Below are 17,217 nucleotides of genomic sequence, written 5' to 3'. Positions count from 1 at the left end.
GGGAGAACGGTAGGAGAGGAGGGAGGGGGAACTGGGATTGGAATGTAAAAAAATTAATTAAAAAAAGTCAAAATCCTCATCACCCACGGACCTACATGCCAGAAGCTCTGTGACTCCCCTGCCGCATGGCTGTCTCGTCTCTCATCCGTTCCGCTCCTGTCAGAGCTCAGCTACCCTTTCAGGCTGTCGCTCCTGCTGGGTCAGTCTCCCGCTCAATCCTTCACTTCCCTCATATTTTCTTCTCAAAAGAAAATATGGCCTCAGAAAAACTGCCCAGCCTCTCTAGTACATCCTTCTTTAGCCTCATTTCTCCTCCTTCAACTTCCAACATTACTTGACACATTTTCTAGCTACCCCTCTGTCCTGGTGTTGGTGTGGCTCCTTAGCAGAATGTGTGCTCCTTGGGGCAGGAACACCAGCTGTACCTTGAATAATGCTTTCAGAGGAAGCTGAAAGCAACACTGGTTAAATATTAATACACTAATGAGTTGTCAGCGGATACACTTGACACAATATTTGCCTTTTTCTCCTTTGAGGTCCTGGGTGGATTAAAAGGTTAAATATTTGCATATTTTTTGATATTGTGTCCTTTCTTTATTCCTTACATCTAATCATAAGGACTACATGTAATTTTTTTTCAATGCTGAGAATTCAACCATGGATACAAAACAGATATGAATGCATTCTTCATTTGTGACTTTCCTGCTACTTCAGAGTGGCAGTATTAAGCACCTGTCCCCAGCACTGGTTCAGGGGAGCTCTTGTTCATTCCTAGAAGGCCCCATTAGTAACAGATTACCCAATTGTTAGGTAACTACAACTGAGGTGGCCTGCTGTGTCCAGCTGTCTCATGACAAAATTCCCAACACCTAAATTTTTTTTTTGCATGAATGCACCAGTTAATTGATGCATGTTCGGGTAGTTTATTATGTTTTGCATTCCACAGATGGTAAGAGAGGCCACAAATGATGTTGTAAGAGCTAGCATATTCTCTGGAAGAGAATATTGAAAATCCTTTCCCTTTTCCCATGGCATGACAGTACCTTTCAGTACAATAAATAGAAGTATCAGAGGATAATTTTAAGTATGCTTCCTCTTAAAGGCAGCCCCCAGGAAAATATATGTTCATGTATATCTGTGAATGTATTTGCATATACATATATATAAGTGTGCTATATTGCTATGTTAAGTATGTGTTACTATATATGTATAAAGACACAAATATATCTATGTGTATAGAGTATTGTGTGGGTATATATATGTATATACACATGTACACATATACATTGAGTATATGATGATGGAAAATTGTGGACCAATGATAATAGTTAATCAGGGCATGATGACAATAGGCGCATGATTTCCTTGCCTATTTTGTTGAGGAAGCAAATAAAGGAGAGGAGGAGAAGGAAGAAGACTAGGAGGTGTGGAGGAAGATAACAAATGACAACTATGATGATGATGGTGATGACAATGACGACAATGATGATTGACTTCACCATGGAAGCCATCTCTTTGGTCTACCTAAGGGTAGACCCATTGGCTTCATCACTGGGGTCATTCAGGTGGTCCATAGTAGGTTTCATACACACATTTCCTGTCTTCATTCCCTACTAAAATAGATACTAAGTAAGCACCTAGCTCACATACCACATTCTAGGATAAAGGATGAACTAGAGAGATGAAGTTCTTTGCTCTATTGGGTAGGGAGACAATAACAAATCAACTAAACCAGTCTTCTCTAGATAAGCCTGCTTCCCATGCCTTGGGTTGTATACTGTCCCTTTCCAAAGCACCGTTCCCCCACCAAGACAGGGTTTCTTTGTGTAGCCTTGACTGTCCTGGAACTAGCTCTGTAGACCAGCCTGGCCTGGAACTCAGAAATCCACCTGCCTCTGCCTCTTGACAGCTGGGATTAAAGGCATGAGCCATTATCGCCCAGCTAAGCACCACTCTCTTAGTATCTTTGCTTAAAGCTATATCAAAACTATTTATTAGGCTGGGGGTGTATCTCTCTTGGTGGGATATTTGCCTAACATGTACAAAGTTCCAGGTTCAATCTCCAGTGCCACATAAACCAAGCACACACCTGCAGCGCCAGGGAAGCAGAGGCAGGGCAACACCTGGCCTGTCACAAAACAAAGCAAAAACCCTGTTTCTTAATAACTATCACTTTACCTCATCAAGAAAGTCAATAAAAAGAAAGTAAAGGACTAAATACATGACCACATTCATCTGGTAAATGTCCAGGGAAAAGCTAGCTTGACGGTGGGGTGTGGAATGCTCTCAGCCTCCCTAAGGAGGTCCACACATATGTGGAATTCTGAGTAAAAAACTGAAGGAGGAGCCTCTAGGCAGGGAAAGCAGTGCTAGCAGTAGTGGATGTGTCCGCCACAGCAAGGGTGGCTGCGTGGTGGAGGGGGGTGGGTCAAACCCACTCTGTTTAAATTTATTCCTGGGTATGTCCTCCGGAAAGGTCCTCAATTACATCTAGAAGCAAAGAACAATACAAGGTAGTAAGAAAATAAGACTGCCTCTATTGAGGAGGAAATGCATATGTATGTCTAAATAGTCATCCTTCCCACCACCCATCCCGGTAGGCAGAATGAACCACTGGGCTAGTCTTCAAGATGAAATCTCTCTTGCCTCTTTCTTACATGGCTGACATCATTTCTGGTCCTCCCCCCGAAACAAATGGCTCTTTCTCTGGCCCCAAATAATTAGCTTCCCCAGACACAATGGGAAGGCCTCAGCCCAAGCTTCGAGGGAGGATGCATGAAGGATAAGGGAATATTAGTGTTCTGCTTGAGCTGTCGAACAAATGTTCCGGAAATGAAAGGGTTTTGAGAAATGTTTTTAATTATGCATATCCTGCAGTATCTGCATAATGGGTTCAATTCAGTCCCGGTTCGAGCAAAAGAATTATCCTAGCGTGGAGGAAGGTCAACATCCAGGATGATGAGGGAATAGGAAGTCTCTGCCGATAACAGTGCCTTCACATCCTTTCTCTAAAACTCTGAGGGTGAACTTTGTTCTTTTAGTCAATCTGGCAGGGTTTTTAAACACGGTCAGCACATGCATGCACTTTGTACATGGGTGAAGGTGATTTTGGTTCGGAAGGAGTCTTTATGAAGATTGTAGGGGATCGGTTAAGTTGACTGCTACACTCTTTGCATGGAATTTTAAAGCCAACAAAGCCTGTGTAAGTCAGTCAGACTTTGGCAGCTACAAAAATGTTGGGAACACTAGAGCTAATGGGCTCAACACGAACAAAACAACAGCTGGGTTTTGCTTTATCCCCAAAATCTTTCTCTGTAAAGAAACAATGGGGAGACTCGATTTTCATTTGAAAGGATTTTTTAGAAGTTTCTTTGCTTATTTTTTTATAGTCCTTGGTTCTACTCATAACTTAGCAGAGTGTCTGAGCAGCAGGCTTAGGACTCAGCAAACAATATCCTGTTAAACTCTTAAATTTTGACTTTATTTAACTTTATGTGTAGATGTCTGTATGTATATAGTACTCCACAAGTATGCCAAGTGCCCATGTCAGAAGTGGGCATCAGACATTCTAGAACTGGAGCTACAGATGGTTGTAAGCTGCCATGAGGTTGCTGGGAATGGAACCTGGGTCCTCTGGAAGAAAAGGCGGTGCTCTTAACTGCCATGCCATCTCTCCAGCCCCATATAAAGCTGTAGCACAGCACATCCACAGACTGAGATATAAATAGTACTCTGGGACATCTAAAGTTCTGATAGCAAACATTTCCTAAAATGGTCCAATTCAAAACAGTCTCATTAAGTCATAGATGTATCCTATATCTGGCTTCCATCACAGTTCAGGGGTTTTCATGGGGTAAAGTCATGGTCCCTTTCCCTTCTAAGTGTCCTCAGATCTCATATCCAAAGAGTTGAATGCCAGCTCGCTTTCTTTCTTCTAAGCATGGTAATAAAAAGCATGTTTTCATTTGTATTTGTTTATTGCAGTGTTGGGGATGGAGCCTAGGGCCATGTTCATGCTAGGCAAGCTCCATCGTGTTTTTCTAGAGGAAATCATGTGTCTTTTTTTTCCTAGGCCAGCCACAATGGGATTTTATTCACTTCAACTCCTGTCCTAGTTTAAATCTCCATAAGAAGTTCGTGCCATTGATGGATTTAAGCATTTCTGGAACTGTTTCCATATCAGGTGCTCCTCCTAGTTCTCCAGTCACCTTTGGGAGACTTCAGAGCACAACAAAGTAAGTGACCAGGTCATTGAGGTGAACTAACAATGGCTTTTCTAAAATCCCCAGGGCAAGGCTCTGGCCGTTTCAATGTCATAAAAATAAAAGATCTACCATTTAAGGGCAGTCTCTTTGTCCCTAACTCGACTGTGCCTACAGCCTCCTTGCATTTTAATTAGGGTAATCAGTACATTCCCTTTCCAGGCTGGAGTCCAATGCTCTTGGCTTCACTCTTAGGTGGAGATCTTTTGTTTTTGCCTCTCCTCTGCCAGAAAGACTTCAAAGAATGGAGGAAAGGAAAGGAGTCTCCCAGATAGCGTTTCTCTGTGGTATGTCTGCTTCCCTTGCTTTCCCAGCTCCTCTGGGGAAAGCCAGCATGCAGATACTGCGCAGCTGGCTACAACAGGCTTCACTTGTCTTGTAGAAAGGACTGCTAGGGATGACTATCAGGGTGACCTTTTCTTTGTCCTCCCACCTAGTTCTCTTAGGCCAAGACCACATTATTCAGTGATGTGGCCCAGGTACCAATACAAACATTTTTCTCTTAGCTCAAAGGCATCTTACTCTATAGTCTTAGGGATTTAATACCATCAAATAAGACGTGGAGAATAAATTAACTACACATCCCTGATCTGACTGGAAAGAAGGTTAAAACAAAACAATCAAAATTACTTTCCCAGGTCCTTCTTTATGGCTGAATTTCATCACCTGTATGATGAGACAGGCCTACATATTCCACATGTCACCAGAAATCCCAATTTATTTCCATGTTCAATGTACACATCAAACATTGCCCTTGCCCAACTCCCGCATGTGTTTTGCCTGCATGTATATCTGTACATCACTTGCATTCAGTGTCCATGGAGGCCAGAAGAGGGCACCGGATTCCCCTGGAACTGGAGTTACAAACAGCTGTGAGCAATTCTACGGGTACTTAGAATTGAACCTGGGTCCTCTGGAAGAGTAGCCAGTTCTTTTGATCACTGAGCCATCTCTAGAGCTCCTCCATTTTATTTATATACTACCTAGTCTGTAAAAAGTTTGTTTGGGAGGCAGTGAGTTCAGTATTCATAGTCCACAGTAGAACAGAATGAACTCTACTCCTGAAAGATGTTCCTTAATCTCTATACATTGGCTGTGGTACTTGCATGCCCACACACATATGTCTCTCTCATACACATATACACACAAATGCACATGCACACACACACACACACACACACACACACACACTACTGCTACTATTACCACTAGCACTAATGATGAATAAAATTTGTAAAAAGTTTTCTTGGAATCTACAACTGAATTAAGACATTTAGAATCTGAATAATAAGACTTAATAAAAAATTTTAAGTAGGTAAGTGAGAAATGAAGACATTTTTATATCGTCAGATGACCCTGAGAAGCAGAAGATAGCCACTGATTTTCAGATAGCCACTGATTTTCTGTAAGCTGACCATCTACCTATGAGCTCTCTAAGTAGTCACCACTGGTCCAGGGCAAACTGAGTTAAGAACTTCGAAGAAACCCCAGAAGTAACTGATAACTGACAAGGGAGACTGCTTTGAATTTTAGTTTAATCCTTTGCAAGAGAGAATAGTGGTGCCTGGCTATTGAAGATGAAACTCTTGAACAACAACAAAAACCGAAAAACCCCACAAACTTCTCCGCACTTACTTCTTGACTTGCTAAGAGACAAGTCCAATTTCTAGGCTATCGTGAAATGTAAAACATTAACAATGATGACAACAAAAGACATGAGGTAGTTGAAAGACATGCATGGAAACACATGTGGTTGCTTCTCAATGAGAAATGGACAAGAGAACTCACAGGGCCACAAGCTGGTTCCGGGGTCCTACTGGAAGACTCGGGAAACAGCTGAATGGGTTTCCATTAAATTCTGGGTCCTACACTGTCTTTGGATGACACACACCTCACAGAGCTGCAGAGAAGTGCCCAAGTGGGTAAGTGACGGAGGGCTGTAAAAGCACACACAACCTTGACAAGTGGCTTGTGCTATGACTGACATCCCTGGCCCGTTCTGACTCATCCTAGGCCGTGTGCAAAAGCTTTTACTTTAGAGATGTGAAGCTTAGTGGATCAGTTTCCTGTGGTTGCTCTAACAGACTATGGCAAAATTGGTAGCTCAAATAATGGTAGCTTATTTTCACATGGTTATAAAGACCAGAGGTCAGAAATCAAAAACCCTATGTTTCAGTGACCGTGTCAGCAGAGCCACTCACTGTCCTTCCAAAGGCTTGACTGTCTCCCTGGCCCTGTCTGGCTTCTGATGGATATCGTCTTTAAGGCCAACATCTTCAAGTCCCCTGCTCCATTTTCTCCAGTGGGCAAAGTCTTCCTCTCATAAGGATGCATGTGAATGTATGTAGGGCCCTTGATCTCCCCCTCTTGAAATCTTAAGAGAGTTACTCTTCTCCAAATAAGATAGCATTTACAGGTTCAAGGCAGGAGAGCCTGCTGCCCTTGGGTGCCATTATTCAGCCTACTAGATCATAAAACTCAGCATCACCAAAAGGACAGAGCAGGCTGCAGCGAGTGTGAGCAGTGTCAAGTGCTTCCAGCATGATGAAGGAATTTGCTGTACAAACATGGGCTGTTTCTGTATGATGCCCACAGACACATACATGGTCTTGTTAACATGACACATGAGCCACACATTTTCCATTTAAGTTAAAATCTGAGCTATCCACTAACGCCCAGAGTGAACAACTGTCTAAGCTGTGGAATGTCTATGTTGGCCACACCGAGTGGACTGACGGCCAATTTTTCTTACTTTTCATTTGTCATGAACTCTCCCAGCCATCCTTCTTGTTAAATATAGTCCAAGGGAGGAAGCCCGGGGGGGGGGGGCAGGCCCATGAGGAAGAGGGTGGTTTAGATGATAAGAATGTATCTTGTAGCAGTTTATTTAGCGTGTTCTCTCAAAAGCAGCACACTGGCAGGTTTAGAATCTGCCTCTTGGATTTTTTTAACCCTCTCCCCTTAAACCAGTCTCATGCTTTGTATAGAGCCTCAGGAGACCAGATGCCCCTCCCTGTACACAGTTCAGTCTCGTTCTTTCTAGCCTTCTCTTGAGGCATAGTTCCATCTCCACAGGGCTAGTAAATTTTTCAGTCATGGAAATGGATGGGATTATTGATATCTGAGCAATTTTCAAGACAAAATTAGACTTCCATAGTTGTAATTGTTTGTAATGCAGTTGGTGTCTTCTAGTGACACAAACACATCTTCAGTTCACTGAAAGGCTGGGGTTAGGATAACACAGGTGATTTAACTGTCTTGGATGCACAATTTAAGATGGACTTTGTAATATGTTATAAATGTGATACCTTAAAAATATCAAACCAAAACAGTAAACTAGGGCCCAGAGATTAGCCTTCTGCAGCTGTCAATAAAGTTTTATTGCCAGAACTGAGGTGAGCAGCAGTCTTACACATCATGGCTGGATTTTTGTCTTTAAAGTGTGATATTTTTGCTTTATTAATCTTTTAGAAATGGTGTCTCAAGTAGCCCAGCATGACCTTGAGCTTGCTACAAAGCTGACCCTGACCTTGAATCTCTGATCCTGTCTTCCATCTGCTGGGATTGGAAGTATGAATTAGCGCACCCCCTTTTACACAGTGCTGGTATCATGCATGCTAGAAACCCATTCCACCAACTGCTCCAGGGAATAAAGTCTTGATGCTCTATCAAAATCACTGCCAACAACAACACAGGTCTTTAGTTGGACGGAAGCAATATAATTAAGACTAACTCCAAAATTATTGTTATAAAAGTAAGTGGTGACCAGTTGAGGCAAGTTGCCCCATCTGTCATGCAAATCATTTGGAGTAAGTAGAGGCTAAAGGTAAGGTTTGAACAAGATGGGGAAGAATCTGGATGCTCTGAATATTATCAACGACCTGAAAATAAACAACAGCCAGGCTTGTGGTGCATATTTACAGTCTCGCTATTTTGGAGGTGGAGGTACGAGGATCAAAAGTTCAAGGCTGGCCAGCCTGTGTTACATAGAGTCAAAGGCTAGCCTGGGCTATAGGAAACCCTTTCTACAAAAATAAATAGTAATAACAATAACCACATTTTTGTATTGATTTGTGTGATTGGCTTTTCTGTTCTTGTTGCCAGAATATGATCCCATGGAGTGGGTAATTTATAAACAATATAAATTTAATCCTCCCAGGTCAGGAGGTTTGGAGGCTAGGATGAAAACACCAGATTAGGACTGGATGAGGGTCTTCACAGACAGCAGCTGGTATTCTCAAATGGCACGAAGACAAACACTGTCATAGGGGGAGGGGCATGCTCTCTCCAGTCTCTTATAATGGCATTGATCCTCCTCACAAGGGTTCCACCCTCAAGATGACCGAATCACCTCCCAAAGACCCCATTGATGGGGGAAGTCCTGTGTATATGTCAATAAAGCACTTTTGGCCAATAGGAAAGCAAGATAGGTAGGACTAGGAGTCCAGGAGGACTCTGGGTAGGAGAAACACAGGGAGTCATCATGTAGCCCACCAGAGAAGTAAGATGTCCATCCAGTAAGAGAAATACTTCAATGGGTTAAATACTTAAGTCAGAGCTAGCCAGTAAGAAACAAGCAAGACCAACAGATTCATAATTAATACAGCATTTTGGGTGTTCATTTGGGGACTACAACATGGCAGAGCCCAGGTGACTAGTGGGGAAAAACCAAAGCAGCTAGCAAGGAAAAGACTTCTCTCCACACCCCATAATACCAACACATTGGTGATTAGATTTCAGCATGAATTCTGGAGAAACAAAACATTCAAACCACAGCACCTGTGTTCCATAATTTTCCTGTATGTAGAGCTGAAGAGCTCTGTGTCAGATGTTCAGTAAGAGTCACTTCCTAGCCAGACTGAACCAGTCTGGATCTGTCACATCATGGCTCAATCACCAACAAATCTCTGAAAGCCTGATGATTAAAAATGAAAAATTAAACACAAAATTTTCAGGTATTCTGTCAAAACCTGTTATATGACAGAATATTTTATATTTTCTTTTAAAATTCAACACCTATACATATAATTTCATTTTATATGTATAGGTGGTTTGCTTTCACTTATGTCTGTTTACCACATGCATGCAGTGCCCAAGGAAGCCAGAAAAGACATCAGATGCCCTGGAGCTGAGGTTACAGATGCCAGCTGCCAATATAGGTGCTGGGATGTAAACCCAGGTCCTCTGGAAGAGCAGCAAGAGATCTTAACCCCGGAGCCATCTCTCCAGACCCTGTTATATTCTCTTGATTTTTTTTTTTTTTTTGGTTTTTACGAGACAGGGTTTCTCTGTATTGTTTTGGAGGCTGTCGGTCCAGCCCAGCCTAGAACTTACAGAGATCCGCCTGCCTCTGCCTCCCGAGTGCTGGGAGTAAAGGCGTGCGCCACCACCACCCGGCTTTGAAATTATTTTTAATGATAGGGAAGCATGTTAGAAAAAAAGGAATCTGTTTTTAAAGATTAGGTCTTCATTATTTAATTTTCCATTGTTGTAATAAAAAAAACTACAATCAAGGACGACTTAGGGAAGAAAGCTCATTTTGGCTTCCAGTTCCATGGGGGTTAGGATCCATAATGGTGGTGATGGCATGCTAGCAGACCTGGAGCCAGAGTAAATGTAATTCCAATTCCTAATAGATAAAAAATATAGGTATTCATGCAGACAAATCAGTAGCCAGGGGTGGGAGGTAAATTTTTTTAAATGGCTGGGCAGTGGTGTTGCACGCTTTTAATTCTAGCACTCAGGAGGCAGAGGTAGGTGAATTTCGGTCAGCCTGGTCGATAGAGTGAGATCCAGGACAGCCAGGGCTATACAGAGAAACCCTGTCTTCAAAAGAAAACAAAAAAAGAAAGAAAATGGCCAGGCGTTGGTGGTGCACACCTTTAATCCCAGCACTAGGGAGGCAGGGGCAGTCTTTTGCATGCATATTTCAACCAAAACCTTGTCAAAAACTAAAAAAGGGGTGGGATCTCTGGTCTCTCCTGTATGTTTTCAGGATCTGGAGCTCAAGAATCTGGAATCCTAGATGTCTTACAGCCCTCTCATGGGAAAGCCCTTCAAGAGCCTACGAGAAGCCTGCTTAACTTCCTACCCTGCTCACCGGTTTCCTTGGGAGGTGGTGAGATGTTGCTCCAGGGCGAGTCATCTTCAAACTGGACCCAGTTGCTGATGGCCGAGGCCAAGTCAGGTGTGGGCTGCACTGGGCTCCCAGGAGGAGTGGTTGCTTCGGAGATGAGGCCCATCTTTTCAGAGGAGTCATCCTGCTCGGAGTGGGAAAGGTCCTGGCAGCCTCCATCCGCGGCAGGATTCTCCCCAGAGGAGCTCTCAGACGGGTCTGAGGAAGATGATGATCCTGGGAAGTGTTCTTCAGTGACCCCTGTGGAGGGTACCAAACACTACTATCAGGTGAGGAAGGATGCTCATCAGAGGTGTCTCACCAAAGGCAAGGGATGATGCAACACTCAACGCAAGATAATGGCCATGCCAATCCATCTCCATGTTAAAGGGCTGTGTCCCAAATAACTTTTAAAGCCTGTAATCTCATTTTGTTCCCAGTCACTATCCCATTATCCCAGACAACTGAGAAAAAAACATTTCCCCATTATTGTATTTATTATGTGTGTATGAGCATATATGGTGTGTGTGTGTGTGTGTGTGTGTGTGTGTGTGTGTGTGTGTGTGTGTGTGTGTAGCTCAGAGGTTGATGTTAGGCATCTTCCTTGATTGTTCTCTACATTTGGGGGTGATTTGATGAATACATGTGAGGGGGTACACTGCCCAGTGCATAGTGTATGTATCTGTGGAGGCTGGAGGTCAACACCAGGATGTTTTTCTCAAGTGCTCTCCACCTTACTTTCTTAGACAGGGTCTTTCCCTGAACCTGGAGCGCATCTATTCTGCTAGACTGGTTGGTTCATGAACCCAGACATCTTGTCTCCAACTCCCCACTCTCAATGCTAGGGCTGCACTCATGCACTGCTGGATATTTACGTGGGTGCTGGAGGTTGAACTCAGGTCCTAATGCTTGCACAGCTGGGACTTTATCTGCTAAGCCACCTCTCCAGGCTTTGTTCGTCACTTTTAAGCCCAGCTTGAGAGCCATAAATTCAAATGGCAATAGAAATCAAGCAAGAAACGCTCCTGAATTGATTAGGGACAAATGAGAAGCAGTAGGGGATGATGGAGTCTATGGATGAATAGCAAAGCTTCCTTCTCCACTAAAGAAATTCAAATTTGAACTGAAATTTCAAACTCTGTTTTGGACAAACTACTCTGCAGGCAACTTGTGCAAACCCCATGAATCACCAGCAACTGTGACATTGGGGCTCCTTTTCTTTATGTTGTACTTGAAATATTTTTTAAATTATTTATTTTATTTTATTTATCTTTGTGAAGGTGTCAGATATTGGAGTTACAGACAGTTGTGAGCTAACAAGTGGGTGCTGGAAATTGAGCCTGGGTCCTTTGGAAGAGCAGCCAGTGCTCTTAACCACTGAGCCATCTCTTCAGCCTGTCCTTGAAACATTTAATGCCTTTCAAACTTGTTCCTTAAAAACCTTTATTAAATTTTTTCCAGAGAGTATATTTTGATGATATTTGTTCCCTTCCTACACTCTTTCCAGATTCTCCCAAGGTCCCTACCCACCCAACTTCATGTTCTTCCGCTTCCCCCCCCAAAAAAGGGAAAAAACAAAAACAGAAGATGAAAATCAAAAAGGCAAACAAACAAACAAACAAACACAGGGAACCATCAAGACAAAAATAAAAATAAAAAAAGCACACACACATGCAGTCTGTTTAATATTGGCCAGCTGCATCTGGGCATGGAGTGTGAAACTGATTTGCCCTTTCCCAGAAGGTAACAGTTGCAAATGGTTTCTTGGGTAAGGGTGGGACTTTGTGTCCAGAATGACAGAGAAAGAAAACTTGTTTTTTTACAACAAAACATATACATCAATTATGGTGGTTGAATACACAAATCTATACATGTGCTAAAATTCATCAGCTACACAGCAAACAATGTCCATTTTACTATATGAGACTCTTTGAACATCTTATGAAACTTGGTAACACCAGCGTTCTATCTCACTGACCCATTTAGGAAACATTCTGAAATTCAAATAATATGAAAATCCTTTCTTCTGTCATAAGATAATCATCGTGACTTGTACACAATCAAAGCCTTCAGCACTATCTAAAATAACTGAGCGTAAGCTTCAGTTTTCTAGTTCCCATATTTACAAGGTAAAAAAGAGCCAGGTGGTGTCAGAGCACACCTTTAATCCCGCCTTTAATCCCAGCACTCGGGAAGCTGAGGCAGGCAGATCTAGGTGAATTTGAGGTCAGCCTGGTCTACAGAGTGGGTTCTAGGACAGCCAAGGCTGATACACAGAGATACTCTGTCTTGATAAGTCAAAAAGATGAAAACAAACCAACACTGTTAATGAAATGCAAGTGTGTGTGTGTGTGTGTGTGTGTTGTGTGTTTGAAGAAAGCATGAGTGAGAGCAGGTTCACACAGGTGCCTATGCGTGTGTGGAGGCCAGAAGAGATCTCTTAGTAGCCTTTTCTATCACACTTGGCCTTATTCCCTCGAGACAGATCTCCCACTGGATCTGGAATTAGGCTGGTGGCCACCCAGTCCCAGCAATCGTATTTAATGCCCTTCACAGGACTGGGGTGAGAGGTGCATGCAGCTATGTCGATGCCACATGGTTCCTGGCCATTTGAAATTAGGTCCCCATGCTTGCACAGCAAGTGCTTTTACTGAGTAAGCCATCTTCCCAGTCCCCAAGAGATGGGATTTTGACCAGGTCTTTGAAGTTCAGAGAATGCACATCTCTATATGTGACAATTTCAGCACATTTCAATTCAGATTTGCCACATTTTAAGGCTTCACTACCCACACGGATACCACACTAGGTTGTATGCCTGCTGACTGCCACTTTCCATCCGTGCCAGTGAGGGTGGGCTGAGGTCAGTAGGCGTAGGGGAAGTAGAACAGAACCAACTGGAGCTGCAGATATCCCTGGGTCTACCTTGACCTTCATCTCCTAAAGGACAATATGACCACTTCTACCGTGATCCAGGATGACAATGCTGAGCTCTTTCTGTGGACCAGGCACTCCCGCAGGCATTTTACGTCTGCTGATTAAATGCTCACAAAAGCTCCTGATGCAGGGCCCTGTGATCATTCCTCTTGTATAGACAATGCAGCCATGCAGGGAGTGGTTAAACAAATCATTCTGGAGGCTAGGCACGGTGTGCTTGACTGTAATTGCAGTGCTCAAGAGACAGAGGTAGGAGGATTGCTGTGGATTCATGGCCAGCCTAGTCTACATAGTGAGTTCCAGGACAGCCAAGATTATATAGTGTAAAAGCCTGTCTTAAAAATAAAACACAGAACCAGCCCGGTGTGGTGGCACATGCTGTCAGTCCCAGCACTTGGGGGGAGGGGAAGGGGCAGAGGCAGGTGAATCTCTGAGTTTGAGGCCAGCCGGGTCTACTGATTAAGTTCTGGGACAGTCAGGGCTACACAGAGAAATCCTGTCTCAAAAAACAAGAAATAAAACAAAACAACAAAAAACGAACTTCAAACCCAAAAAAAGTTTCAGAAAGATATGGGTAAGGGTGCTTGCTCTGCAATTATGAGGACCTGAGTTCAATTCCTCAGTACCCATATATAAGCCAGGCTTGGCAGCGTTGGGTAGAGACAAGCAGATCCTGGTCAGCCAGCCTAGCTAAATCACAGGTTTCTGTTTTGTTGGTAGATCCCATCTCAAGACAGTAAGGCAGAGAATGATAATACCTGACGTCCTGCTGTAGCCTCCACATAGATGGGCATGGCATGTGCATACGCCAAACACCTGCCATCTCCACACACAAGTCACTCACCTGAGAGCATACCACTCATCTGTGATGATGACAAGCTTAGAGCTTTGCAATCTCCCTCAGAACCTGTCTGTCACTTTGAGCAATTACACTTTAAAAATTGAGAAAATCTGGGCTGGAGAGTTGGTTCAGTGCTTAAGAGCACTGGCTGCTCTTCCAGAGGACCTGGGTTCAACTCCTAGTAACCACATGGCAGCCCACAACTGTCTGTAACTCCAGTTCCAGAGGGTGTGACACCCTTACGCAGACACGCATGCAGGCAAAACACCAATGTACATAAAATAAATTATTTTTTTTAATTGAGAAAATCCAAGGAGCTGGTGGGAGTCACCACCAAAATGGCCAACAGTTAAGCAATATGTAAATAGAAGTTCTGTCTCTTGAAAGGAACGAGCATGTGCCTTTGGTGCTCCCAGGGTTTTGGTATTGCCTCATACTAGGAAGACACCACCTCTGGCTACTGAAAGGACCCATGCATATCTCTGGTAAGGACCAAATGGCTTTTTCTTTGTTCCTTTATTAGAACCCTACTCGAGAATGACAAAAAGAAACAGACACAAGTCTTGCCACTTTAAGACATCTTGTCCTTACCCTCTGAAGGGGCGGGGAACAGCGGCTCTTCACTGAAGGAGACCCACTCTGACTGGTGGGTAGCGATGACATGGTCCAAGGTCGTCATGCTAATAGGATGCTGCTCATCTTCACACTGTTGACCTCAAGTTGACCCCAGAAAGATGTCTGGGGCGAGCAGGACAGCACCACGAGTGTGAGCCTACAGTCTGTCACTGAGGTCTTGTGAACGGCAGCACTGAGAACAGAGACGAGAGATTGGTCCTCCTTGCCTTTGGTTATCTGCCAGGCAGAGATCTGTTTAAATAAGAAAGGAAATTGAGATTGGTAAACATTACATCACACGGAATCCACCAAAGTCTGGGGCTTTGAACACCATGATGAGGTTTCAGGCAGTTTCCAGCATGCCATGCTTCTCTCACCTAGCCGCTGGTGGGGTCTGCGAGAAATCCCGTAAAAGACCACCAGTCATGTATACAACAAGCAGGAGCAGTTTATTAATATTCCATTCCTGGCCTTCTCACTTTTTTTTCCTACTAAACACTCTCTGGATACACCAAGATCCCTGGATAAGGATTTAGATCAGACCACTAACTAACCACTCAAATATTAGCACTTTTAGACGAGATTCCCTGGTTTCCCCAAACTATTTTGGAAACACTGTTATCTGGAATTCAAGGCTACTGGTTCTTGTGAAGCATTAGGACTTCTTCAGAAGGCTTTCGCTGTTTCCACCCAGACGGCGAAATGAAAGCATGCTCCTTCCCATGAAGCCAAAGCACTTGCTTGCCTCAGACAGGTAACTTTCTGAGAGTCTGATCTGAATCTCTGGCAGACAGACACCCAGCTGTATCCAGATGGCATCTCCAAGCATGATTAACCAATCAGGAAAAACAAACAAACAAACAAACAAAAACAAAGCAAAACAATGATGGAAACATTTCTTGTTAATTTGAAGTAACACACTAGGAATATTTGCTTTACTGATTTAAAAAAAAGGCAAATTAAATACATCTTCAATCACGGTCAATTTGAATTAGTGTGTAAATGTCAAATCTTTACTTCTAGTGCAATTATGCTCTGTGGATGTTAGAGATTATTTAATTGACTTGTAATCTTCATGCTATTAATGTCTTTTTACAGCTTGAACCTAGCTCTTGAGCATATGATAAATGAATAAAATGAGGATTAATGGGAAATTAATATGCTTTCACAAATGAGCTACTGTCTTGAGCACCATTGTTCTTACTAAGCAAACATACTATTCTAATGGTTTCTAGAGTGATGTAACCCAGCCTCCACAACAATAATAGAAGTTGAACTTTGCTCTAAGTTTTTATCTCTAGCGAACAATTTATGCTGAGAGAAAAATCAGAATAGAAAGCATCTGATAGTTTTGATTTGTTTGGTGACAAAAAAATTGTTTTACAGTTCTTAAGACAACTGCTTCTATAAAATTTATAATTCTTAGAAACCTATTTCTATACCACCCTTCGCTTAAGTTGTCAGTGCACTGGTCTGTTGTTGCTCGTTTGTTTGTTTGGAGATGGTCTCATATACCCGAGGCCATCCTCCTGCCTCCACCTCCTGAATGCTAAGACTGTGTGTGTACAGCAGCACACATGCTTTACGTGATACTCAGGGGTCAAACTCAGAATTTCCTGCACTGCAAGCGCTCTACCAAGTGAGTTGCTTTCACAGCTCTCACCATCCCTTTTAGATGACTAGGGCAGACGGCAAGATACTCCTTATATAGATTAAAAAGTAAAATCTGAGTAGAGAGAAATTAGGTGACTTATTCAAGACTAAAATGGGCCCTAACATTCCTAAACTGCTTCTTCTAGGTGTTTTAAGTGGAAAAAAATTCACTTAACAAGTGACTCTTGTTTTCCATGGTAGCATCCTATATAAAGAAAGATCAAATAGAAGCCACAACAAACAGATACACTGGAAAAAGCAAGCTGCTGGGTGACAGATCCAGTCCCTGAGCCCAGGTCCTCTAAAAGCCAAAACACTGTAACCTTTGAGTCACAGACACAAAAAAAGCACTACAGAGTATATATATAGACTATCCTGCAACTAAAGTAGTTTACAAACAGCAACTACAATGGACTGTATTGACATTTCTTGACAAACTCCCCCATATGGAGATCTGCCAGAACACCCAATGCGTACAGAGGATGGAATGTCCAGAAGCCTCTACTCCAAGGCCCTCCCCTGAGATCCTGACCAGCCACAGGACTGGACACGTACAAGCAGCCTGGAGAATGTTGCTGTCCTAAACCAGATCTTACCTCAAGCAACACAAGCTCAAAGGACGGGTTCTCACGGGTGGCTGCCTGTGAGCTTTCCTCTAGCCCCGGCAACATCAGTGCCAGTGTCACTCAGTGTGGTCATGGCTGTGAGCCAAGATAAGACAGCAAAACTGAAGAGTCAGATTCGTCTTCTCAGAAACAGCGGCCGGGTGTAAAGCCGCACCCCCACTGTGCCGCTCC

The 17,217-nt window shown here is 43.2% G+C and overlaps 1 protein-coding gene across 3 annotated transcripts in view; it reads right to left on the bottom strand.

Moving 5' to 3' along the window:
• The window catches only part of Ston2 (stonin 2), a 151,083-nt gene that overhangs the window by 100,192 nt on the left and 33,674 nt on the right, over positions 1-17,217 (bottom strand). For 2 of the 3 annotated variants that reach the window (XM_005068435.4, XM_021226226.2), the window contains exons 2-3: positions 14,744-15,019; positions 10,363-10,638 (exon numbers count right to left, since the gene is read on the bottom strand). In XM_005068435.4, coding sequence (XP_005068492.1) covers positions 10,363-10,638; positions 14,744-14,831 — 364 coding nt within the window. In that variant the 5' untranslated portion in view covers positions 14,832-15,019. Of the gene's footprint in view, positions 1-10,362; positions 10,639-14,743; positions 15,020-17,016; positions 17,201-17,217 lie in introns of those variants that run through there. The other variant, XM_021226224.2, reaches the window with a different exon arrangement.

Source organism: Mesocricetus auratus, unplaced genomic scaffold (assembly GCF_017639785.1).
Source record: "Mesocricetus auratus isolate SY011 unplaced genomic scaffold, BCM_Maur_2.0 Super-Scaffold_15014, whole genome shotgun sequence".
NCBI lineage: Eukaryota > Metazoa > Chordata > Mammalia > Rodentia > Cricetidae > Mesocricetus > Mesocricetus auratus.
The sequence above is the reverse complement of the archived record's forward strand: the minus strand, read 5'-3'. Positions and strand labels throughout refer to the sequence as shown.